This window comes from Dysidea avara, chromosome 7, assembly GCF_963678975.1.
Source record: "Dysidea avara chromosome 7, odDysAvar1.4, whole genome shotgun sequence".
NCBI classification, from domain to species: Eukaryota; Metazoa; Porifera; class Demospongiae; order Dictyoceratida; family Dysideidae; genus Dysidea; species Dysidea avara.
The window spans coordinates 12,090,420-12,117,020 of NC_089278.1; the positions used below are offsets into that span (position 1 = coordinate 12,090,420).

Here is a 26,601-nt window from a genome sequence, read left to right on the forward strand (position 1 = left end):
CGGTACATAACTTGTGCAGCAGCAGTTCATAAACACAATATAACGTAAAAAATTACAAATTCAGCAACAATTGTTAAATACAATAACAAATGTATATTCATCTTGCAGATGATCAAAGTCCTATATAGGAATAATACATATAAATCAAGTTTATCACAGATTAATTGTATAACAAGTTTCTATCCCAGCACATATAGGTAAATCAAAGAAAGCTACCACTAAGATAATTTATTACCATGACACCAACTAGAAATCCATGATAGGAAAACTGCTTAATACGAAATTTTATGTATAGCTAGTAACTTTAAATGGTCTGTCTATGTATTGCAGTAAGGAAAGTCAAGGATTTTAAAAGCTAGTAGTCACAATAACAAGTACTTGAAGGATCATCACCTCAAGCATAAATTTAACTCCTATACTTTAGCCTAGGGATGCCGCAACATATGTCACATGTCATAGAGGTTTATGTCACGACATAAGTTTCACAACTGAAGCTGTTACTTATGAAACTGTGTAGATAGCTATATTGATTCAAACATGCAAAATTATCAACTTAAGCATCAGCAATATTGTTAACTATGACATCAACAACCAACGTTGCTCATACTTATTTGTCAATTTTTTCTCATATTTATTGCATCAAATTTTGATCAAAATGAATGGAAAAGTGTGCATGATTAGGAGATATTTATGTCACGACATAAAGAAGCCTATATCATATCATGGAGCTTTATGTCATGGCTATCGTGGCATCACTACAAAGTTTAGCCCATATAATTAGCAATAAGCCAGCATAACTAGAGTAGTAATTCAATTTGCACTTTAGGTGATTATCCTCTTTGTTCAAGTACTTTTTATTGTTATGCTTGTAAAATTCCTAATCTTTCCTTACATTTGCTTGTTATATCATTCAACTACTATAACTCTGCATCAAAAGAAAGAGTATTTGTGGTTATAATTGTACAACAAAACAAGTGCCCCATTATTTATTGCTAATGAGCAATGTAGCCATTTACATAGTCAGCAAAAAAACACTAAGGAGGCCATGATGCATACATTGCTACGTCAAAATATCAAGCTTGTAGTCTTAGCTGCTGTTGAGTTATGCCTCCATCTGGTAGACAGGCACTTGTTTAGTCAGTCAGCCACTACATAAAAAACACTTTTAAGATTTGTAGTAACCATTTCAGGTCTCAGATTTTGGACTGGATTATACCTAACCAAGGTGCCATGAAACAGTGAAGGAATTGTAAGGCCAATATGTGTTTTTAAAAAATGAAAAGTGCAAACCTGCACAATATCATTATTGTACGTGTTCCTAAAGTTACTCATTCAAAAGTAAATAAATAATGCCTTGGATAGCAACTGCAATGCTACATCTACCCTATAGCCGGAAAGTTGGCAAATTTGGCGAGTGAGTGGTGTTTCGTCAACTAAAATCCGCCAAATCATTTGTCCTGTATTAGCTCTACTAACAAATTTGCCAAATTTTTCTTGCCAAAATCCTATTGTGGCAAATTTGCCAAAGTTTCCTCCCACTGAACTTTCCAGCTATGCATATATGGTTCATCTATCTGAAAACGCTGCACCTTTAGACATTCAACAAGCAGTCATCTGCTGTTTACCACATTTGGTAAAAAATCCCTCAGGTAAAATGTAATCACCTGGAACCCTATGGAAAGTAACACACAAAAGCATTTTATAAACAGTTGTGACAGTCTACGCGAGTGCATGCATGCTGAAAATATTGTATGCATTCAAGAAGCTAGATAATGCCTTAAGAATCTGTTTCAAGCCCAGTCTGTGCATGAGTCCATTCTACAAATTACTTTACAATAATGTTGCATAATTGAAACAATAACAATTGCATGGTTTTCACAGGCTCACAGAGCCTTCTATCCTGTACCCACTAATGATATAATATTTTCTCACACCTACATTGTATACCGTGTATGGTAAATGGTAAACTCACTTAACTTGGTAAACAGACATACAGTTCAGATATTTTAACAAAAGTGTTGTTCAAATATTATTAGCTTCATGGTTAATGAACTTCAAACGCACTTACTGGCCAGCATTAACAGCTGTGAGATAACAACATCCTAATTTGGTATCCACCCAATCAGCAACCTTCACAGAATATAACATACAGTATTTATATACATATGTGCGTAATTGATACTAAATATTATATAGTACCTTTTGCATTTTTTGTTTGTTTAGTGCTCAACATTTAGAGCACAACCTCTATTCAAACATTAAAACCATCTCACAGAAAAGTCTACTGCTTAATAGAGCTTTATAGCTAGTTTTTTTTCTTTAATGATAAACTTATTATAATACCTGAAACAAGCTCCGTAAGTATACATCCATGTACACACTCTATTTTCAGGTAAGCATCAAACTGACTACTCTTATTACTATTATAATGATAGATGCACATAATTTAAAGTACAGTATAGTTGGATGAGTTTAAACCCACAACTACAGTGGAGAGATTGTAACTAATAGGGGGAGGGGTGTTCATATAATTGAAAAGTTATATCAAAGACCCCTTCATTTGTAAGCAGAATTTCATGCAATTACTCTAATAGAGAATACATCTGTTGATGAAATACTCTTAATTGAGCAGTCACATTTGCATTCAGATTGTTGACTCTCCACTGTAGTATAATGTGGACAATGTCAAAGAAATGTAGAACAGACCAGATGCAAGAAATATACATATTATATATGTCGAAGTCGCTAAATTACCAAAAGTTGTGGTTTGGATTTTAATAATTTCGGAAGCTTCTAATAATGATTCAATAACAAAATATCTTCACAACTTATGGCTCCAGCAGGCCTGCCTATAAAACAATTTCTGAAAAAGAATTTTCTATTTGTAATATGACCAGATGTCTGTTATTGAGAGGCTCAACAACACATAATCTATACTATTACATTATTACATGTCTTGCAAGCGTATAATTTAAATAATGTAAGTAGCATCTATAAAAAACAGTTAAGCTGTGTAAAAGAGTGCAACTTTTAAACAAATCAATAATCAAAAAAGTTGTGAGAGTGCTCAAGAAATAGATGCAATGATGTTAATGTCAAAAATAATGCTATTGGTTGCTGTTTAATTGACAAGAGCCATTTCTTGGCTGCCACCTTTGATTTCACTATGTCTACTTGAAGGCCACATTTTTTTCACATTTGCAATTGGTAGATTGATTTTCCGTGTTTTAAATTCTGAATGACTGTAGTCTGTAGATGGATTAGCCATTGTTCTCAATCATCAAAGAAATTAGAGTACATAGTTAATATAGATACTGCGAAACCAAGCATGTGTAACAATTGATCGATTGAGATAATCTAATAGAATTTAACATGCATTGAGTAAACTAAGCTGCAGAATTTACCCTGTAGGTATGAGATTTTTAACATATTTTGTAAAGTATGTGAAGGCTGAAAATAAGAAAAATGATTTAGTTACACATATCTTGGAAATTGCTTGGAAAGTTTTGATGATGTATGTGAACTGCTCTACCTAGTAGGCAACCCCATTGTATAAATTGGAGAAGAGAATACGGAGCTATAAATTTATTTCATGCATACAAACTCATTTATTTGTGGGTATTTTTTATGGTTCCAGCGATGAAAAGTAGATATATGAATGATGGTAGCTATTACGACATAGCTGTGTGGGAAAATCCCTAGCACACCCGTTCAATGCCAAAGTAGGGATTTCGCAAATAGCTGCTATGTTGTAATAGCTACCATCATCCGTATCTCTTGTTTCACTACTTTCTATTGCTGGAACCCTACTTCATTTTAAAATAAATTGTACTATATAGTTTGTTAGCTTTTTTGTTATAGCCACACAGCATAGCTGTGTATGGCTGTGACTGCTTTATTCAAGAGTCTCCCTGCTTGTCTCAAGTGAGCCACATAATTGAATAAGAGGTGTACATGTGGTTTTGCCATGTCTAGTTTTCTACAGCAAAACCAGAGCTGATTGCAGCTACATCAATAAAGGCATGCTGATTGAGTGTAGGTTAGAGACCTTGCACAAAGATCCAAGGGCGTGGTCTCTAGCCGACTTAGAAAATGTATGTACTTTATATGGGCATATAGGTGGAGTCACTGTGGTACTGAAATTGTCACAATGTTAATCACGGAAGATCCCCGTGGAAGACTGAATGTGCTTTTGTCAAAGTGTTGAAAAAAATTGAATCGCTTCCTTCACAAGTTAGACTTGGATCTGGCACAGCTAGGAAACGGCAGTGATCGATAATACGTAATGTCAAGCCGGGTTAGCGGTAGCCAGCCTGAGTTTGCCCATGACGTCACAGCAGTGTGAAGAACATCTGTGTCGAAGAAGCAGTTCGTGTGGATTTATACAATGGGAACGAGTTGTCACAAGTTGTGCCTTTAGTGGCGCCACAGTAGCATGAAGAACAGGCACGGTTTCGAACAAGTTCTGATATGGACACACCCACACTACACATAGCACAAAATAACATCTCTACAAGGAAGAAGTCATAGTAAAGTCCTTCCATAGTTTAATAGAAGACAAAAATAGTCTTAAAAACACTCTAGAAACAGATGGGCACTAAACAGAATTTTCCATAATATTTCTAGACCTCTCTGTTCATCATAACAAACGTGTGTACAACAGTAGATTGTACCTCCCATAATCGAATTCTTTTAGGTATGCCTATAAAATGAATAGAGTGGTTAACCACATGTTGGCCTGGGTGACTGGTTTGTCCACTGCAGGCTATCAGCCTGAATATGCTTGGAGGGAGCATTGCAAATCAATGATCGAAAGTGAGATTTGTGATGCTTGAGGTCTTTTCTGCTAGCAGGTTTTTAACCATTGTAAGAACCTGCTAGCAGGTCTCTTAGTGGATTTTAAAGACCTCATTACCCTCCCAAGATCAAAGCATATTATGCATACCATTTTCTAATTGATATTTTTGAACTCCAGATACTCGGCCAATGGCTGTTCCACAACAACTAAAAATGCAACTATATATAGCATAGACTCTACACTGCAACAATACAAAACTTGTATAAATACAACAAACCATACAAAAACAAGCAAAATATAACACCACCACAAAGCACAAAAGCAAGTAGCAAAATAGATTAACAGTATAAATTTTACTGTGAAAGTCAATGATGTCTTGAAATATGAAAAAATTCCACCATGGATTATGTACAGGCTGCATTGGCAGTTAGACACTCTCCCTCACTATTTTTATTCTGAACTCTGAATGTGAGCGGCCAAACCGGAGGGCAGAGTTAAGAGGAATTCCACCAATATATTGGTTGCAAAGCAGTGTTAGAAAGAGCGGTGTTCTGATTGTCATGGGCATAACGGTCATTTAGGGGTATGGTTGGACCATGTGATCATTTTATAAGTGCAGTTACACATATCTACGTACACCACTTACAGTAGCTTAAGTGGTTTAAATAATTTCACTGTCTATAAATATGCTTCTCTAAGGAAAGTGCTGATGTGGAAAATTATTGCCTCAGTATGCATGAAGCAGAAGACGACTCATGTAATTGAAGATAAAAGGAAAGACAAAGTGTAGAAAGTAGATGGTCTTCGGAACCAGAAAAGACACATGCCATTTGTGAGTTTGTTATTGTTGTGTGAAATGGTGGTTGTGAGCTGCTTTGTTTGGCCTGCTAGCTTTGTAAATGTGGTCTGGCTAGCAGGCAGGCGGATGGGAAGGTGGTTGGGCAGACAGGCGGGTGGACAGGCTGGCAGGTAAGTAAGCAGACCAAAAATCCAGTTTTAAATCAATATCTGTGTTTTCTTGTTTTAAATACTGGATTCGAAGTCACATGCATGAAGACTATTCCATAAAAGTGATTTTCATCACTGACATAATTATGATGTTTCAACGATGGTCTTTAATTTAATTACAGCATTTTGGCAGTCCCCGTCATTTTAGGGGAACCCTATAACTGTACTGTTTGATATAGGGCTGAAATGGATAGCAATTTTACAACCTGGATATCCTGAACAAATCTTTCCTATATAGGGATAGTGACATCCATCATCACTCAGAGTTGGGGGTAACGAGTTACATTTGTAATGCGTTATGTAATAATATTACTTATGTTGTAATGAAGTAATATAACGCGTTACATGACAAAGTAACGAGTAATATATAACAGATATTACATTTGGAAATTGTAGCACGTTACTTCTTTGTAATGCGTGTTGTATCCAGCACGTGATTGGCTGCATTTTGGGTCCTGACAGCACTGAACATGGCTGTACAGGCAAGAACAAAGAGTGATAGTGTATGGGGAGTGCCCTTGAGACCAAGATACTACAACAAAGTATGTTTTTGAGGCTGAACTACACCAGAGAAACGAGTGCTGGAGCATGTATTTAGAAGGTTGGGCTTAATTTATAGAACAAACATAATATGTAATAATATTACTAGTTACAGCTCTCAAAGTAACATGTAATATGTAACTAGTTACTATTTTTCTGGGAGTAATATGTAACTGTAACACGTTACATTGTACAAAGTAACTAGTAATATGTAACGAGTTACATTTTTAGAGTAGTGACCCCAACTCTGTCATCACTTACTATAAAAATACAGTATATTTTATTGTGAACATGCTAGTAGTACTTTAAAATAGAAACAAACATAACATTCGTATAAAAATTAAATTTGCAGTAATGTTAATTGTGGAAGCTAAGCATCAAGGAAAATTTGCCATAAAATTGCTTTAAAACTATCATGATGACTATCCGGATAGTAAATTATTATCTGGATAATACGGATACATCTGTTTCAGCCCTAGTTTGATACACCCTGCATCCTCTGTTATTGGAAGTATTACCATTGATAAACCCTTGGGGTTTATTGATGGTAGACTCCCTTGCATCAAAGGCATGAGCAAATTGCGTTCCCATGATATTGCCCGGGAAATATGTGAGTTAAACCCCAAGCGGCACCTTTGAATGCCCATTATATACACATGTGACTGGATTTAGCAAAATCAACCATATGGGCGCAAAAGCCAAAAGTGAGATAACACCAGCATGAAGTTGTTGCACTATTAGGCTAACAATTTCCATATCAAACTCGCCTTCAACTTGCCAGGTCTGATTTTGGTGGACTGTTCTCTGGCGGCCTGTACAACCACACCAGACGTCTGTACAGGTCTGTGAACAACAGGGAAGTGCTTTGAGGGGTTCATACACTCTGGACAGACGAGCAGGGAGCTGAATGTGTGATGTATGTCTGTTTTGTGAGATCCCAGTCTATTTCCTGCCTCTGATAGGCTGTTTTGTGATCTGGTGCCTTCAGTTACCATTCTCGTCCATTTTGTAATCTATTTCTTGCCCACCCCACCACTCCCCACCCCCCACCACTTTTGAGGACCCATGATATAGCAACACTGGTGAAAAAACCTATCTAAAATGGCGGGATCTCTACAGGGATTACCTTGGCCACTAGCTGCTCTTAAAGGTTGTGAATTGCTCCATCTTTGCTCAAAAATCCATACGTGTAGCTGCCAAGGCTGGTGAGTAACAGAGCTTTAAATTATTAAAATACGTTTTTCTCTGAATCAACAATGCGCCCATAAGGGTGATTTTCCAAAATCCAGTCACATATATACATATACACACACATCATACACCACACCTGTCATGAAGATCAAAAGTACCGCACTGTGGTATATAACTGATATACCATGGAAAACTGTATATACCACAGTTCATGGCTATGCTTTGGTATAACTTCACACATTCTATGAAATCCTTACTTAAACGGTAAACAAAACTGATAACAAGTGCCTAAACCAACTATTTACCTGGGTTGCTGAGTGGATTGTCTATGAGTTGTCCTTTGTGAAGAACTCAGAGTATTTGGGTGTGGCATTGCTAAAGACACTCAAATGCATAAATGATTCAACCAATTTTGATCACTAACAGGCACTATAAATTGCTACGTATCTCTGATAGTTTCATCTACTGGGATGTAGAACCAGTTATAACATGATTACTCTGCACTCTCCCTTGAGTATTGCATGCTCTTGGGAGTCATGTGTATATTTCAGCCATATCCCTTGTAAACGTGTATGTTTGGATGAAAAAAAAAACATACTGGTGTGGCGTGCTAGCTCTGTCGGCCACATGACACACTGGTCTGTCTTGATAGCATGTATGCACAAATCTTAATATATAAATCAAATCCCAATATTATACACACTCACATTCTTGCAAGCATTGCTGCAAACAGCCTGAGAGGAGTCACATTGCTAAAATAATAATGAGAATACTACACATGTACATGATTAAGAAGTAATATACTTGAATACAAAAGGACAAAATGGTTTATAGTATTTCCACTACAATGTTCTGGAGTAAAGGGGGAACTTAGAACAGTGGCTTGCTGTCATTTGTGTAGGCATGGCTAGCATGGATGTGTAAATAACTGTTAATTATGTGACTAACTAAAAAATGATACAGTATAAAGATATGCACACAGCAGCTATACCTAGGTGACTGCATAAATTCCTGCACATCAATAGTATTCATCTTTTCTAAAGGAATTACTTGTTATACAGCTAAATCTATTATAGCCTATATCTACATTGTATAAACTAAAAGGTGTAATGGAGTAACTATCTTTCATGCACACAGCAAGGGGATCCCTACTACAGTGTGATTAATTTGGTGAATCATGAACACGCGAAGCAGATTGGTGGATAAAAGATTAGTGAATGAAGTTTGACAAATCTCTTTCAATTCACCAACCTAAATCGTGCTAAACTTTTGTAGTTTATTGGTAGCACAAATATGTATACATAACACAAAGCTATGCCAATCACATACTGTCTATACTTACGTCGATGTCATCATAGGGAAGCTGAAGTTGCCCATTGTCAAACTCATCTACCAACTCCAGGCAGTAATCACCATTGCTATTTTGTGTACAGAACAGGTCTAGATACTCTAACAACTCAGCCTGTAATATATAACAGGTCAACAGTCACATGAAATATAGTAACTGCAGCCTTGTAAACAACATGTAGAGTGGTAATTCAGATAAAAAGGAAACAATAGCTATTATGGGTACTCTCTATAATTTCTAGTTACAATACTGTAATTAATTACTGAAACATGCCAGTGTTCATTTAAATCATAACAATAACATCCTGTTAGTAAAACTCACCAAGATTATTATTTTCTGGGATTGATTTAATTTAATTACTTTACAGAATTGTAATTCTGAGGGTCTATACCATGCAGTGACCTGCACTTGTACAAGGAGAAATTGATCACGTGGAATTAAACCGAAACCTGTGCCAGGAATAATTCATGCCTTTCTGAGTACCAGAAAAAGCACATAAACTATTCTTGGGACTTCATGATCCGGCGCTCTCATAGTTGTGTAACAATATATTGTTGAATCACAACTTTTCAGTTAGGGTAACCACATGAACTGTGTCATAAAACTATATATGTGGATATTTTTGAAGCCTCATAACTCATGCACTTGTTCCTGCCCGTATCAAAGCACTTTTTTGATAAACAGTTCCACTTGAGTGTTTGAAGGGCTTCACAGTACTACTAAATGTTTGAACAGCTGGCCCTTGTAACAAGAATTATTAACCAGAAACGAGGGCTCAGGTGAACGTGAACAGAATTAAAGAATAAGAATTAAAGAACAGAGTATGAAAACTCTTCTTGCCCTGTGTACTGGTAGTTTTCTTACAATTGTGCATGGTAAAATCTGATGTGGCATACCAATTAATTGCTTGAACTTGACATCATAGCTTTGTATACCTTTCACTCCGGCATTGTATAGCTATACTATAAGCCAAAGATTGTTTGTACGGCTTTTAGCTAATTGTTGTGAAACACATGCGTGCTGGCATGGTTTGGCCAAGTTACTAATGAGCTCTGCTATCTTAAGAGTTGCTAGACCATGAAATGGCTTCAAGATTAATATTGCTGAGGGTTATTGGCCACAAAGGAACTTTATGTAAAGATTTAGTTTAGCAGTAGATGAGAAACCTGCTTGTAAAGCCGGGCCCAGTTTAAGACCCCATGCAGTTTCCAGATTGAGTGTGCAGCACTGCAATAATAGACCGTGCTGGTGCTTTAGTGCAAATGTTGTTATGCAGAATACACTTATACAACATGCTTACTGTAGAATTGCCATCATCACCACAACTTTCAAGATCAGTGAACACTTTTATTAAAAGTGGCACGCAGTTGTCAGTACCACAAAACGACAGTAGTTGATTGAAACTCAGAGCATTAGCATTTCCAAGAAAGTTACTGCACTGCATAAATAGTGGCGACTGTGCCTCCTGGATGGCATTGACGCACGCATCGTCGGGGATTTGACGCTTCTCGCGGATCTGAGTCTCGTGGTGGGCGTTCCTCAGCGAACGAAACATCAGAGCTTTCCAATCCACAGGTCGAACAGGTGCGGCAAAGCTCGCCACTATAGTAGCTAGGAATAAAACAGACGTCAGACAAGCGCGCATCGTTATAAACTACGTCGAGACTACGCTAGTTCGAAACTCAAAGGTTAACCCCAGTGACTTAATCGATACGGTATTTCTAAATATTATCGTGATTTCTAATATTTCATTAAGTATCGTACAGTAGGGTTTCCAACTCAAAATAGGAAGGTGCTTCCTTTTGTTGTTTCTGGTGATTTTCACACAGACTGACCTTTAAGATAAAGCAAACAAGTGCTAATTGGATTGCTGAGTATCAGCATAAGTTTAACACACACAAACATACAAAAAGTGGTCACGTGACCAAAAATATTATAATAGCTAGTTAAATCGGGCAGCTTATAGAAAATCTTTGTATTGTAGGGTGACCGAAGTCACAATTAATGCATTTTCTTGCCTTATAATGAAGACTTCTACATCTTGTAGTGTTATAGCACATCCTTTATAGCTGTAATGGGATTGTTGACCATGTGACCACTTTTTGGGTATTTATAGTTAAAACTGCACTGATACTGAAGAATAGACAGTTTAATAATATATTAGCACTTGTTTGTTTCATCTTAAGGTCAGTCTGGGTGAAAATCATCAGAAACAACGAAAAAGGCTGAGGCATCATCTTATTTTGCAGTGGAAATCCTATATGAAGGGATTTTTGGTCACGTGACTACTTTTCTGATACTTACACATGTTAAAATTGTGCTTATAGCAACTGCTGCAAACATTCCAATAACAAATTAGCACTTGTTTGCTTTACCTTGAAGATAAATCTGCGTGAAAATCTCCAGAAACAACAAAATAAAGCACTTTCCTATTTTGAGTGGAAACCCTACCAGTACAGTACGGATATGACTGATAGTACTGTATATTAGGGATCATGAAGGTTTGGGCTTTTCTGGCAAACACTATCGCCTAAAACCAACTTTACAATACCTTCATGGCGCCTTGGCAGTATTGGTTAGGTAGGTATAAGGCCACTCCAAGAAAATTCACTGTTTCCCATTTCCCGCCCGCATACAAATTCTCTTCCCGCATGGTCATTCATTATTGCTGTCAACTAAACATTTTATTCCTGTGATTGCATAGCAGTAGCATTCAGAAAGCCCATTTAGCTTTTCACTGTTCAGGTTCTTAGTTTAAATATTTTTTACCTGTAAGTTAGCTAGTTATGACTTGAGTTATGAATTGAAAATTAGTGGATATATCTATAATGAATAATGGATAATGAACTGCCTGCCCACATGTATTTTTGAGGTCAATGAAATGGGAAACAAGGAATTTTCTTGGAGTGGCCTAACCAAGCCCAAATTTTCTCAGTTCAGTAGCTACCGACCCAAAAGGCTGAAAAAAAAAAGCTAGCTAACTAGCTAGTTTGTTTTTTTGTTGTTGTTGTTTTTTGTACTGAGCAACATATTTTTATAATAAAAAGAGAAAAAGGTACAGCTGAAGAATCTACACCTCACACATGCTTGTATTACTTAAACTAAGTGATACTTTTAAATTTGTGATTTAATTATTTGTAAGAATTTTACACCTTGATTCTGAATCGATGTTCAGAGATTGATGCAAAAATCATCGATGTTTTTATATCGATACTGTAACATAGACTACAAAACATCAATCAGATCGATTTAAAAGCATTGATGCTGTAACTTCGATTATTACATAACACTAATCACATCGATTAAAAAACATCGATGTGACGATTTTTATCAAATTCAAAAATGATGCTAAATAAAAATTTTATCTGATTTATGCCTTTCCATAAAGAACAGCCTTGGCTGATGCTGTCATCCCTGTAAAATATATAGCTATATAGACTATATTTAGTGGAATTTTCTGACTGATCTGCCTGACTGATTGACAGGCATAACTTGTTAACACCTAAGGCTATGGGCTTGACTTTTTCACTGTTCAACATTGCTTCAGTCTGACTACCTTTTGTGCATGCTTCATATGTCCTCCTTTAGCTATGTCCCATTTATCTTTGCTGTCAGAGTTTTCCGTTGTGACTGGATTGGCAGAGGTCCATCTCGTCGTGTACTTAATTTGTTTTAAAGCACCACCGCAAGTGCATTTGCCTTGTGCTGTATTAGTCTCTTGCCCACACCCTCATACTATTTTATCCATATTGCACAAGCGTGGTGGTGCTTCAATTAGTTTAAAGTACTTTCTGGCCATCTTTGTGGAGCGTTCATTTTGTAGATTCAAACCATATCAGTCATCAGACTGTGACAGTCAGTATGTGTCTATATAGTACATGTTTGGTCATAAAACAAACAGATAGTATCGTGCTAGCAATTTAAAATGTTAGCTTTTTATTTATTTATTTATTAAGGCTTTACAGCACAAGTGCTGAAGGTCTGTAGGACACCTGGTCCTATACAGCCTGTTTAAAGTTGTTACAGAAAGTGTGTTTGAAAAGGTGGAGAAATGAGAAAAAATCCATGACTGGACCTAGACTTATGCATGTGATCAACAGTGCTGCATTTTTCTTTCAGTGTTGAATGGAAATAATAGCACTTTTATTTGTCCCACGCAAGTGCTTTAACTTCTAATGCGGTATGCCGGCATGAGTTCACCATGCAGGTATGCAACAAAATGTAAACAAGTTTAAGAAAAAATTAAGAATTTTATTATGATTAGGGATCATGGAAATAAAAAGTACATAGTGAAACAAGGGAGGTCTGAAGAGGGAGGCATGCATTTAATCCCTAATTCACAATCAGCAGTGAGAATTTTTTGCTTGCTTCAAATTCACCAACTTGATTTTCACTTGAGTTGTATCAATAGCTTTTGGTGGTACTAATTTACATCAACTTTCAATGGTTGGTGTCAGTACAGTAGCCACTATACCATAAAGTTCATCATGTGTACTAACTTATTCCAGACATTACATGCTACAATCTGACTAGCTACAAAATAATTAGTTAACTATTGCATCACCTTAAAACAATTACCATGCAGTACTGATGGCCAGCATAACTGTATGAGGTAGTAGCTAGCTACACACTATGAACAGCAGTATTTAGACCATATGCGCACTAAGGCATGGCACTTTATTAAAATAGTGCATCTGTCATTTTTTGAGGGCAAAAATATATATGCTAGGAATTTAAAAAAAATGTAATGCAAAGTAATCGTACTCAAAAACCAAGTAGTGCTGTCAAAAAGTAAGTTACTAGGTAAAAGTAAGTTACTAGGTAAAAGTACATACTGTACTTGTTCCATGGCGAGTTATTATTACTCCCTAGGGAAATTTTTGCAATAGAACACTTGATACTTTTGGCCTCACTTTCCCCCAAAATTCCCTGTAAATCATCGTGAAATCTGAAGCTGTATCAACGTCTTACCGGACCACACCTTAGTGTGCATGCACAAGGTCTATAGTCAGTATCATGCATGCATGCATGGTGGTTATAAACCAACTGATGAGGATGTGCTTCAACCGTCATGAATATAATTTGTTCATATTTTAATATAGCAGCAGTTCATAAACAATATATCAGTTATAGCTAAAAATTCAGCAGCAATTGTTTGCACTGATGATCAAATCATAGTCCTGGGAATATATAATTATAAATCAAATTTACAACAGGTTAATTGTATAACATGCATGAAGTGTTATTTACCATAATATGGATAAATAATTCGTAGATGAAAGGAAAACTACAACTACCTGCAATAGATATTAAAGCAGTACGGCATATAGACTTTAAACAGCCATACCCTTATATGTTCATAATTGTTATAGTAACTTGTGTGAATTGTTTAGATTGTAGCAGAAATATAACATTATAGTTATAACACTTATTTGCATGAAAGTTATTATTGCAATATACATGCACAATCACTGGCAAGTATGTACCCTCTGTCCTACATGTAAAAATTTAATAATCAATACTGTATGTGTTTGCATGTCTGCACAATTATCACAATTTTTTAAAGTATTTAACGAATGTTAATAAATATGTGATGCATTTAATAATAACTACTATATGCTATTTGCAATATATTCAAACTGAAAGTACTATAACTATGTACTTACTTTCAACAAGCAGTTATCTGTGGTTTACCACATCTGGTAAAAAAGCCATCAGGTAAAACGTATTCATCTGGAACCCTATATGCGTGGACATAATAAAAAAAAAAATTATAATCCATGCACATAAGAATGAGAACATATAAGTGTAACACATCAAACTTGCATGTACTTATTGTAAGCTGGTGACAAAGAGTTGCATATATGTATAGTGCACGGTATTAATAAACAATTGTGGTCCATAAAATAAGTATGTGCATGTTTTGGTCCATGGACTAGGGCATCCACAGTTATTTAATAGTAAAAATTACATGTACATGTTGCCAGAGCTGCGATGCAGCAGGGCATCTCATCTATGTACAGGTATTACAATTTACATGTGATGAGTGCACTATCATGGATACATAGTTGGATGATAGTCCAAGGGCAGCTAGAGAACTCACAGTACTCTAAAGTAGGGGAAGGGTAGGGGTGGCTATCATTTAAACAAACTATTAGAGTAGTTATAGGTTGTGTAGCCAGACCCTTTTTTTTGTCATTAGGAGGAAAAGGGACTGACTGTGCAAGACCAGGTAATTAGGTGACTGCTCTCGATCTCATACTCCCAATACTGATTCACATTATAGTATTCCATTGCTAATGAACAAAATAAGTATTAGCACTGTGCTGCAATGTTTTAATAAATACAAATAATGTCCATGCATCATATCAAAACTTGTGTAAGATATTCCGGATTTCCGAATGGGTTACGCCCGTTTCGTATAAAATAACACCGTCCTCTAAACAAGGCGCCATAACTTCCGCGTACTTTGGTTGACAGACACGAAATTTGGTTTATCAGATTCCTTGATGAAAGGCGATTCGATTCATGTGTAAGTTCTTTGTGTAGTAACGAAGGGGAAGCTAGAAAGGAGCCTTGTACCGCGAAATTTACGTGTTCAGAATGCCCGTAAAAACACGTGTTTTTAAACATATTTCTATAAACTAACCTGTTTAACAATTTGTACGGTCGGAGTCTTATTAAGCATCCTTCGCTGCGTAGAATGATACCAAATTTAGCGAATTTGGTTGAGGATAACAACTTGTAAATTGGGATTTTCCCGGCGAGATAATTAAATTTTCCAATAGGTTAATGTATGGAGCGCGTATTATGTCATCATCAGCAGTAAATAACTGTCGCTATGGCGACATTTTCCCATTTGTACGGTCGGAATTGGATAGAGAAATTGAAGGGCTTTCTTTTATTGTATGGTGTGCTGTAGAAATTTTGTGAGTTAAAGGTTGTAAATTAGTGTTTTAGCGTGTAGTGTAAAATACATGTATTTTGTATTGGACAAAAAATGACAAGGAATGATGAGATTTTATGATCAGCCTGTTTTACCAAGTTAAGGTTTCAAAAAGGATATTAAACAGATATTAGATTTATTTAATGCATAATTCTTAATTTTTAAAGGTTTAACCCATTGTTTGAAAACTTTTAATGTTGACCACCTGAAAATGCTTGAGTTTACAAATCCCATACATATGTTTTGATATGCATTTGGTTCCACAAGAGGCATTTTTGAGATAATAAGTCACTATCTAAGGTTCCTAAGCATAAATTTAACAAGGAAAAACACCTGGCAGGCTCTTGTAAGTGTTTGAGGGTAAATTGGAATGACTGCAAGTTCAGGCTTCCCAGGTCCAGTCATAGAGTCTCCTTTCTCCAACATACTTAATATACGTAATATTTTAAAACAGGCTGTAGGACCAGATGTCTTACACTTGTGCTGTAAAGCCTTAATAAAAAAAATAAAAAAATTACAGATTTCTCCTCATTTCTCTGCCCCTGGTGCGTATACAAGCTATTTTGTCACATCCATATGCAGTATACCCTGCATGGTGAACTACTATGAAACAAACAAACATGTAGTAGTTCTTAATCAATACAGTTATATCTAACAATAGTGTTGTTCAAATATTAACATAAGGACGTAATGCAGGTGTACACAAAAATAATGCCTTAAATTTTACTTACTGGTCAGCATTAACAGCTGTGAGATAACAGCATCCTAATTTGGTATCCACCCAATCAGCAACCTTCAGAATTATTATAATGTACAGTATTTTGTGCATACATATGTGCATAATATAATAATATATAATAACTCAGTTTTGTTTGGTTGTTTAGTACTCAACAGTTATAGCACAACTGCTCACATACGTATATAGTTATCATGCACACACACACACACGCACACCCCATGCACACACACACACACACACACATACACATACACACACACACACACACACACACACACACACACACACACACACACACACACACACACACACACTGATTTTTAAGTACAATGGACATGAAAAAAAAACCACCTAAAAAGTTAAAACTTTTCTTGTCCAGGTCTTAATATGCTTTTAATGACAAAATTCATGCTCAAAATTGTACTGACAAGCATTATACATATACTTGGATGTACGCATCACATTCTCAAACAATTCTACCACCTGACTACTATAATGATAGCTGACATTTTGAAGGACAGTATAGTTAATTCAAAATTACAACTAGTACAAGACACATATAACAAAATTACCTTTTGGCACACCACACTAGGTATGATATGTATGTACATGCATCATGTACTTTCCTATCATGTACTTACCTTTGTCCTCAATGCCTCCAGGCAAGCTTAGTCTAACACTATGGGCTAGATGTCACTTCAGCCCGATGCATGCCTTTTGGCCATACTAACATACATGTAATCATGTACTTATGCCTTTTGTGTCACAAAGGGCAGAACATAGCCAGAAACTAGGAATATGTGTTTTTACAGGTATCTTTGGTTTAATTGATAAACTATTTCTTTCCTTGTTCACAGTTTAACTGTTTAGGTGTAAATCGTTTTTAATCCCATGATTTTAAATTCTGAACGACTGTTTTATTATACAGATGATTGGGTTCTGATTCTTTTTAATAACAAAATCATTGGTTAATCTACAGAGGTATCTACAGACAAACTTTCAGTTTATTTTCTGTAAGTACAACAAGAAAATAATATAGATACTTGATCATGCTATAGTTTACATGGCTTTCGTGTTATACAGGGAATTTAACACTTCTTGCAATTTCGTATGAAATGCGTAGTGTGCGTATGCATGCGTATTTGCTATATTGGCTATTCTTGAAGTGAAATAACCTATGCTACCACCCTGTTAAAGAAATTTGTTGCGTGTACAGCAGTCTGAGGCACAATATGGGTATCCACATGGCACCAGATAAATTGCTTATAAAAACACGCATGCGTACGCATTCATACATACGAAATTGCAAGAAGTGTTAAATTCCCTGTAACTTACTGTAAACATTTAAGCTATGCCTATGATGGCTACCCTACTAATAAGCTGACTTTCAATGTGATCTCATAAGCGGTTTTCCCTGTAGGCAAGACAAAACTTGGTCTTCAATTGTTGATGAATGCTCATAGCATGATCCAAGTTGGTAATGACATTTGGACTACATATATGGGTACAGGAAGTGTGCAAAGACTGAAACAAGGCAACAAAGCATATACACAAAGAAAAAGAAAAATGAAACTGGTGGCACATATCATATCTTACTGGGAAGTTTCACATTAAAACTTGGTACAAATGTGGACTGCACATTGCACATGCCCTACATATAACAAGCTGTAAAACTAATTCCATTTTAGAGATGAGAGCATGAATTACATTGTTGACCTTTCTGTTAATGAAACACTGGTGTGGTATGCCAGCTTCTTTGGCCACATGACACACTACCATAAGTCTTCATTGTACATGCAACTAGTTGGCAATAAACATATCTATACTTCCCCTAAAGTTTCATAATGTTATATACACTTCTTGAGTATCAGTGCAGACTTACATTCTTGCAAGCATTGCTACAAACAAGCTGAGAGGAGTCACATTGCTACAGTAAAATAAGTAAGTATGTCACACATGATAAACATGCAATTCTCTTTTTAAATTGCACATTCATACTGGCCATACCTGTTCAAATGACAAGAGTCATTGGATAATTTGGCAAAGAAAGTTCCCAATGTAATTGACAGAATTAACAATTAACTAATCAATTACAACACTGATTATGACATGCAACTGATTTCAAATGAAATACACATACTGGCCAAAATACTGCCCAACCCCCCCCTCCCTCCTTCTCAAAAAAGTTGGCTGTTTGCCAAAACACTGCCATTACAAACCATCATAAAAATATCATACATGATAAAAAGGATCTTTATGAAAGTGCCTTAGAATATAATACGTAAAAAAAGAAAACCATGACAAAAGCACGATAGTTAAAAAATTTCCAAAACCTGATTCTTGGTCTGCCTGCCTAACTGCCTCATCACTGCCTGACCACATTCACAAGGACAGAGCAATGATATCACAATACCTAACTCAGGTTTGGGATACACCTTTTGGTGTTGGCTGCCCTCTGTACCTTGCCTTTCTTTTATATTCCTCATCATTGCCATGCAATAAAACCATATCAGTTGAGATGCTATTTTTTTTTTGTACTGACATTTTCCTTGAAGAGTACATTAGTCACCACAAAGTTATCTGAAACACTTACACTACTGTAAGGGCTATTAGACACCTATAGTAGCTGGTACCTGCAGCCACATGATAAGCTGAAATAGACTATTTCCCTAATGATCTAGACTTTAATGATCAATGAGCCTAACAACTATGACCATGCCTGCTTGCATTTATAGTGATCCAACACAGTGACCATGCCCCTTAACTGCATCAATAACGATGAAGGAATGTGAACATGTTCCTTACTGATCTAACTGAATTTGAGCATAGTCACCATGTACCTTATTGGTCTGGCTGCACTTATAGTGAAGAACATAGACATATGGTGACCACACCCATTGATATTATCATGTACCAGAGAGATACTCTAATAAAGTAGTCACCCTAACAGCATTGTACCATATTCTAATAGAACAGTCACACATAACTATATTTGCTATAATAAAAAATCTACCTTAAAACTGAAGTAGGGACCCAAGCGATAAAAGTAGTGAAACAAGAGTTATGAATGATGGTATTACAACATATAGCTTGGTGGGAAAATCCCAGAAGTGATGCTTACCTCTACTACCCTTCCACAATTAAATTTTGAAATGGTTTATCCAGCAGTGCTGTTATTATCAACATCAACTTATTTAAACAATGTATTAATTTTAGCTAACAATTATAGTACGATCATTGTTGTACTTTATACTCTGTATGGAGGTTTGTGTACAGTAAAATGTTGCACTGCTTTTTATTGGATCCCTACTTCATTTTTAAATCAATGATTTTCAAATATACTCCTGTACACATTGATAACATCAACATTTAAAGGAACTACAAGTTAATCAACTCTATTATGGATGCATGGTTTTGAAGGTTATTGTGGCTATACAGTGCATAATATACTAAAAAAAATATCTTTCACATGGATAGCAAATTAAACCCTGCACACAATGCATGCATCACAAAAAAAATGCCATTTACACATCTATAACTTACATTCATGTCATCATAGGGAAGCTGAAGTTGTCCATTATTAAACTCATCTAGCAACTCCAGGCAGTAATCACCATGGCTATTATGAGTACAGAACAGCTTTAGATACTCAAGCACCTGGGCCTGTAAGTACAAAATGTCAACAATTACGTATGAAATATAATACGTTGGATATATTATTGTAACTATACATGTACAGTGGTCAAGCTCATTCTTAGAAACAACAGTTATTGTACTAGCTTCTTTCCTACATTGTTACCATAATTGTAAATGAACATGTCAAAGTTCATTTAATGACTGTTACTAAATATGTAGCCCATCAATATCCTATCACTGTAGGCAATCAATAGAGTAGTATGGGTGATTGACAGGACTGTCAAACCAACAGCCTCAATAACACACACACACACACACACACACACTCATTGTTGTAAAGCATTTCTATACATGCATTGCTGAGTACCGTATAATTTGTATACTTTTCTTGAGAATCCAGGTGAACTGGTTTTCATTAAGGCAATTGTGTGCCAGACAATATATACGTACAATTGAATGACTACAAAATTGAGTTATGCCAGAACTAGTGGATTCATAGGTTAACAATTTGTGTGTAAGGGATAAAAATCTTGCTACATCAATTGTTCTAGAAACACGATTGGCTATTTCCTTTACTGTGTTGTGAGTGGACTTTATTTCAATGACTGAATCTTTCTCGTAGTTATAATGACACTGCAGACCATTAATTGCTTGATTGTTAATTGCTACGGGTGCTAGATCAGGGTTCAAATTGGGTTTAGCTTGCTGATCTAATTACAGATTACATGATTGCATGTATAAGGCTTCTTGATATCCAGAATGAATCTTGTAAGAAAAGGGGAATGCTGGTAATAGCCACACATCAAGACAAGCATAGAGTATTATTAGCTTTGTGCTAGCCAGCTCACTAGTGCCATTCAAAGTGGCGGGCATCAAGCACACAGAAACAGCAATTTAAGGAGCCTTCTAAAAGCTGACTCATAGAGCTACGTAGCTACACAAGTCACAATCACATGGTACATAAATCATCTATTGGGTTATAAACATACATTACACTTTATTGCATAGAGCATCCAAGAAAACGATATTAATGTTTGTTTCTGTAAGTATCATTTCTCTTATATATTTTTTGTAAATATACCTCACTGTGGACTGTGTTGGTTCAGGTAAACTAAGTAACTATATATAAATCCTGACTGTTCTATTAGGGTAGTTGACCGCTGTTCGATCAGAACCTTTACAAATTGATGCAAAATGCCTGAATAAACTTGACCAGTTTCTGGAAACCCCAGAATCCTCTGGATCTGCTCCTGATCTATATATCAATCAATTGATCTATCTATAGCATCATCTATCTGTTATATGTATCTCTATCTGTTAGGGCTGCATGGGACAAAGCATTGGAGGCTTCGGAAAAAGGTGGTTTTACCCCTCCAAAGTTTTGTAACCATGGATACTGGCATGGCTAACCAGTCAAAAGGTCATGCATGTGCTTACTAACTTTGACATCTTTGGTATATTTGCAAGCCTGTACTACAACTGCAAACAAAGTGTGAGACCACATGGATGTACAGATGATGAACAACTTAGATTGTTGCTGTATATAAATAAACACAAAGAACAAAGTAATCCACAAATGATTTCAGAGTTGTTCACCCTTTTGAAAGCTTCTGACTGGTCATTCACTGTATGCTCTACTTGTACTATCCTGTCAGTCCATCCGGATCAGCCTGTGGATTGTAGGAAACAGGACTGGTTGGATGTGTGTAGGTGTGAGGATAACAACAGGCAGGTGTTAAATATGTGGGTGTGTGGGCCTGTGATGAGTGGGTATCTAACATATCACAAAGTGATTTTTATTAGCAGCAGAATCTCAGCTATAACTAGTGGTTTCAGCATACTGCTATCCACCTTTGATTTGTATGACCACACCCACTTACTCCATCTTGCTCACTTCACACAAGACTCACCTTTTGTAGTTTGTAATGGTCACCCACTTCTTTGTCTAACTTCAGAAACGTTTACAGCATTCATAGAGTTTTTTTTTACTAATTACAATGTACTGGCATATGGGGTGCCATTTGTGCCAAAATAGTACAAAAACACCTTATTTATAAACTATAACCATACTTTATAAATCAATACACTACTTTATAAAGTATAGACATATACTTTATAAATCATACACATACTTTATAAATCATAGATATATACTTTATAAATCATACTTGTACTTTACAAATACTTTATAAATCATACATATACTTTATAAATCATACACGTAGTTTGTAAATTATTAACATACTAACCATATTTTAGATTTAATTAGTTTTTCATTTACTGACTTTGCAGGTTGGATAATATTATCACTTGGGTTTTTAAATCTAATGTTCTCATGCCAAACACAGGGTTGGTATAGGTTGCCATGCCACGGGTCAGTAATCAGCTGTTCAATGGATATAAAGGTACACACAAACCCTTCATGGCTTTCTCTCGCTTGCATGGTGATCATTAGTCTGGCGCCACCCGCCCCTTCACAAAAAGTAAGGATCTGGTGAAATACAAATACTAAATCATTTCTACTGCCCAGATTCGGCGGTAGCCAATTAATGCGTGCCAATGACGTTCACACAGAAATCGCCTTGGCAACACAATGCTTTTGTTCGAATTGAAGTGCAATCATCTCATGTAACAAGCATTGCGCTATCTAATTGAATCCCTTTTGAAATGATTAGGTATTTGTATTTCACCAGACCCTTACTTTTTGCAAAGGGACAGGCGGCGCCAGACTAGGTGATCATGTGGTAAAAGTAACTGTTTTGTGCTGGATATGAGAAGCGTAAGATTCAGTTGAAGTAGTCCTAGAGAAAGAACTATTTAGCTGTGCATGTAGCATACATAAATGGCAAGAAGAGAAGATAGGAAATTGTGAGGCTGCATTTTTGACCATAACTTGCTCTATCCATAAATTCTATATAAGGGCACCTACGAGGGCACCTATCATGGAACACATTGTCTTCAAACAACACCACCTAGCTGCAACCATCTTGACAAACTATTACTTGAAGAGCGAAAGAGACCACCTAACTTCATGCTAGGCAACTTATATACTCTCCCATGCTGGAGTATAACAAAATCAAGCCTGCTTGTAAATGACAGTTTCAACCAGAGCATCCCTTCCATTCTCAGGTTGTGAACTAAAAGTCAGTGTGCGGCACTAGCTAGCTGAGAGCCAGAGTATAAAACTGTGTTGGTGTTTAAGATGAATCTGTATTAAGCTTACAATTACAACGTGCTGCTTACTGTAGAATTAGCAGAATCACCACAACTTTGCAAATCAGTGAACACTTGTATCAAAAGTGGTACACAGTTGTCGTTATCGCAAAACGCCAGTAGCTGATCGGGACTCAGAGTAGTAGATTCTCCAAATAGTTCACTACACTGCAGAAATTATGGTGAGCTTGCCTCCTGGATGGCACGGATGCACGCAGGATTTTGACGCTTCTGGATCGGGTGGGCCTCAGTTAGTCTCGGAGCTTTCCTATCCACAGATCGAACAGGTGTGGCAAAACTCCCAACTGCAATAGTTAGGAATACAACAAACGTTAGCGTTAGACAAACGCGCATAATGCTCGGCATAATGACAAACTACTGTTCTACTCTATTTGTATTTCTAAATATCATACCAATTTCAACTTTTTAATGCTATTTCTGTTTAGTTCGAAGTTCGTAATTCCTTAACGAGGAAGATGAGTCTCTTTAAGAAATTCAAGAGGAAAGGTAACCAGGATGAGAAAAACAAAGTTGAGAGTAACTTAAACAATTCTCCTGGCTCTCCCACGTCTGGTTCGGTTACCACAGAACCAGTGGTAAGTGATTTGTGATGGGCATTTTATAGAGTATCCTTATTTCCTATTATAAATCTCGGTTCTATTGTCTTTACAGCTATCAGATAAAAGCACAGAGTCACCTAGTCGTGTTAAGCGTTTCGCACCTCCAACGAGGCCAATGAACTATACACTAGAGAAGACAACGTTATTTGAAGGACTGAACGTGACTGGTGTTGTGACAAGTAATGAAAAGGACACTGGTATGTCTTATATATTACTTTGTTATTCTGCAAGTTCTTATTCTTCTTAACTCTATATGATAAGGGTAAACCCCCTACAAATTGATTTCCTAATTCTTATTCTGGTCACACAGACTTGGGCAGGCTTCACTCCTCTTTGTAAAAACTTATTTCACAGCTACATGAATAACACTAAAATACAAGGAAGTAACCAGCTTAAAATTTTAATTGGATAGTTAAAAAAACACTCTTCGTACAGTTTCTAGCACAAACAGAAGTATTGTTTCGTCCAGGTAGCAAGAATCTGGACTACAACTCGCATGACTTTTAAAATACAATTAACTTCTGGAGTAATGGAATTTTTGGACAAGAAATGGACGTTCAATTTGGAATGGTATAATTTTAAAAGCTTATTGGTTAGTCACTAGCAACACTACAGTATGCACATGCTGTGTACAGCTAAGCAATACTTACTGTATAAATGTCACCCTGAAAAGTGGGTATTTAGATAATTAGAACCTTCATTAACAGTCAGGCTTGAATGACCACACATACATATATTTAGCCCCTGAAAGCAAGACTCCTTAAATAGAGCACTTTAGGGTGGTGGTTCCAGTGTGAATAAAGAATTTTCATGTCACTGTTAAAGTTCAAAGTCACTGTTAAAGTTCATTTCATGTCACTGTTAAAGTTCAAAGTATACAGGGTAAAGTGTGCACCATACTGATCCATAGAGAGACTACTAGTGTGAGAGGTATCTTACACTGATATCCGGTACGTGTATGTTTTTGCAAATTGCAATTACGATGTATGATGACTGTACAGTTTTACTTAGGAGAACATGTCATTGTGGTGCATAAATTTTGATCATTTTAAAGGAAGATAGGATAGCTCGATTACCATTTCTGCTGCTGTAAGAGTCCTTGTGAAATCTGAAAATTGGCCTCTTATCTGGTTACAATTAGTAGATGTAGCTACCAGCAAGCTAAACTAAACTAACACAGTGAGATTAGAAGATTAAACTGTTTCTTTAGCAATTTAGATCTAAAGGCTTTTTATCCATAAGATGTCTGTGCTGTTCATCTTATTATCATACTTCTCAACTCTTTGTACAGGTTTCTCACATTGATATGGTGTAATTTTGTATATACTGTTAGTTAGTTCTGCTCATTGTTGTAACTAGTAGCTTCCTGTGTCTGCAGATTCTCAGGGTAGTGCTGATACATCTCGTAGCCAGCATACAGATGTCACGAGCGAAGTTTCATCTGTACATGATAAAATAGGTATTGTTATACACCTTGACAATTTAGAGTGTACACTAAATGTATTACTCAGTAGATGGCAATCAGGCCAACCAAAGTGACCACAGTGATGGGGAAGAGAAAGGATCAAGCTTTTCATTTGTTAGAAGTGACTCTGTACAATCAAAAGGTGAAGATTCAAGTGGCGATGAAGACCAGCCCAAGTTTTCCTTCATTAAAGACAATGCAAATAGTGATGATATACCCCAAGGCCACAATTCTGGTAATACAACAGAGAATATTAAACCAGAGCTCTGTAAGTATAATCATTGTATTTATGTTTGCACCATATAAGAGTCTGGGCACAGTGTTTGCCACTTGTTTAGGTCCATACTGATTTATTTTTGTAGTCATTGGGAAGGCTGCTTCTGAGGGTGTTGAGAGTAGACACTCATCTCGAGTTAAGTCTCCACCTACTGAATTATTAGTCGCACCCTCTGTGAAGGAACCAGCTCTTACACAAGCACCACCTGGATTACAAGCCACACCTAAGAGTAGTGTTAGTGATAACACTAATCCTTCCTCCATCAGTGCTCCTGCTAGTGAGTTGCTCCTATTATCATAATTGTCCTCTCATATATGGCATATGTAGCATCCTTTTCATTGTGTGTGAGTTTTTGTTTAGGCAGGTGCTTTCAACATCATGGGCTAGCCCGAATAATGTATAGTGATTCAGGGTGACGTTTTTTATGGGAAAAGTGCCACAGGCATAATTCAGCCACATTTATGGAACGTTAGAATTTTGTCATATTGTGCACAGAGCATGTCAATGTGTTTGTATTTTCTTTTTGTCTTCATGGTCTTTTGTCTCTTTGTTCTATTGTCTCATAGTGTCTGCTTAATCTGTATTATATAACTCTCTTTTCCTTTCTTCTCAGCTCTATAGCATGGTCGATGACACTGACATGGAAGTGCTGGGGGGGGTTCTGGTTTTGTGTAATCATGTGACGTGGTCATTCATTAGGTTATATAATGTGGTCAAGCCTGCTTTTCATAATTACATTTACTATATGAGTGTTTTACAATGACCAGAATATCCTGTGTTTGCTAACACATAACATTGTGATGAAAACTTTTAAGTACTG

The 26,601-nt window shown here is 36.4% G+C and overlaps 1 protein-coding gene and 2 long non-coding RNA genes across 4 annotated transcripts in view; 1 reads left to right on the forward strand and 2 right to left on the reverse strand.

Moving 5' to 3' along the window:
- Nucleotides 1-1,635: 1,635 nt before the first annotated feature.
- On the reverse strand, nt 1,636-8,372 carry LOC136259555 (uncharacterized). The gene is made up of 3 exons (XR_010703290.1): nt 8,245-8,372; nt 2,069-2,130; nt 1,636-1,672 (listed from the first exon to the last, which is right to left on the reverse strand). It is a non-coding gene; the product is annotated as an uncharacterized lncRNA (long non-coding RNA).
- A 5,584-nt stretch (nt 8,373-13,956) lies between these two features.
- LOC136262141 (uncharacterized) lies at nt 13,957-23,840 on the reverse strand. Its single transcript, XR_010704132.1, has 6 exons — nt 23,450-23,840; nt 20,114-20,233; nt 18,453-18,497; nt 16,563-16,624; nt 14,552-14,626; nt 13,957-14,065 (listed from the first exon to the last, which is right to left on the reverse strand). It is a non-coding gene; the product is annotated as an uncharacterized lncRNA (long non-coding RNA).
- Nucleotides 23,841-23,856: 16 nt separating this feature from the next.
- The window catches only part of LOC136262139 (uncharacterized), a 33,188-nt gene continuing 30,443 nt past the window's right edge, over nt 23,857-26,601 (forward strand). The window contains exons 1-5 of one of the 2 annotated variants that reach the window (XM_066056295.1): nt 23,857-24,015; nt 24,092-24,236; nt 25,418-25,498; nt 25,551-25,772; nt 25,867-26,058. In XM_066056295.1, coding sequence (XP_065912367.1) covers nt 23,896-24,015; nt 24,092-24,236; nt 25,418-25,498; nt 25,551-25,772; nt 25,867-26,058 — 760 coding nt within the window. In that variant the 5' untranslated portion in view covers nt 23,857-23,895. The remainder of the gene's footprint in view (nt 24,016-24,091; nt 24,237-25,417; nt 25,499-25,550; nt 25,773-25,866; nt 26,059-26,601) is intronic. The other variant, XM_066056296.1, reaches the window with a different exon arrangement.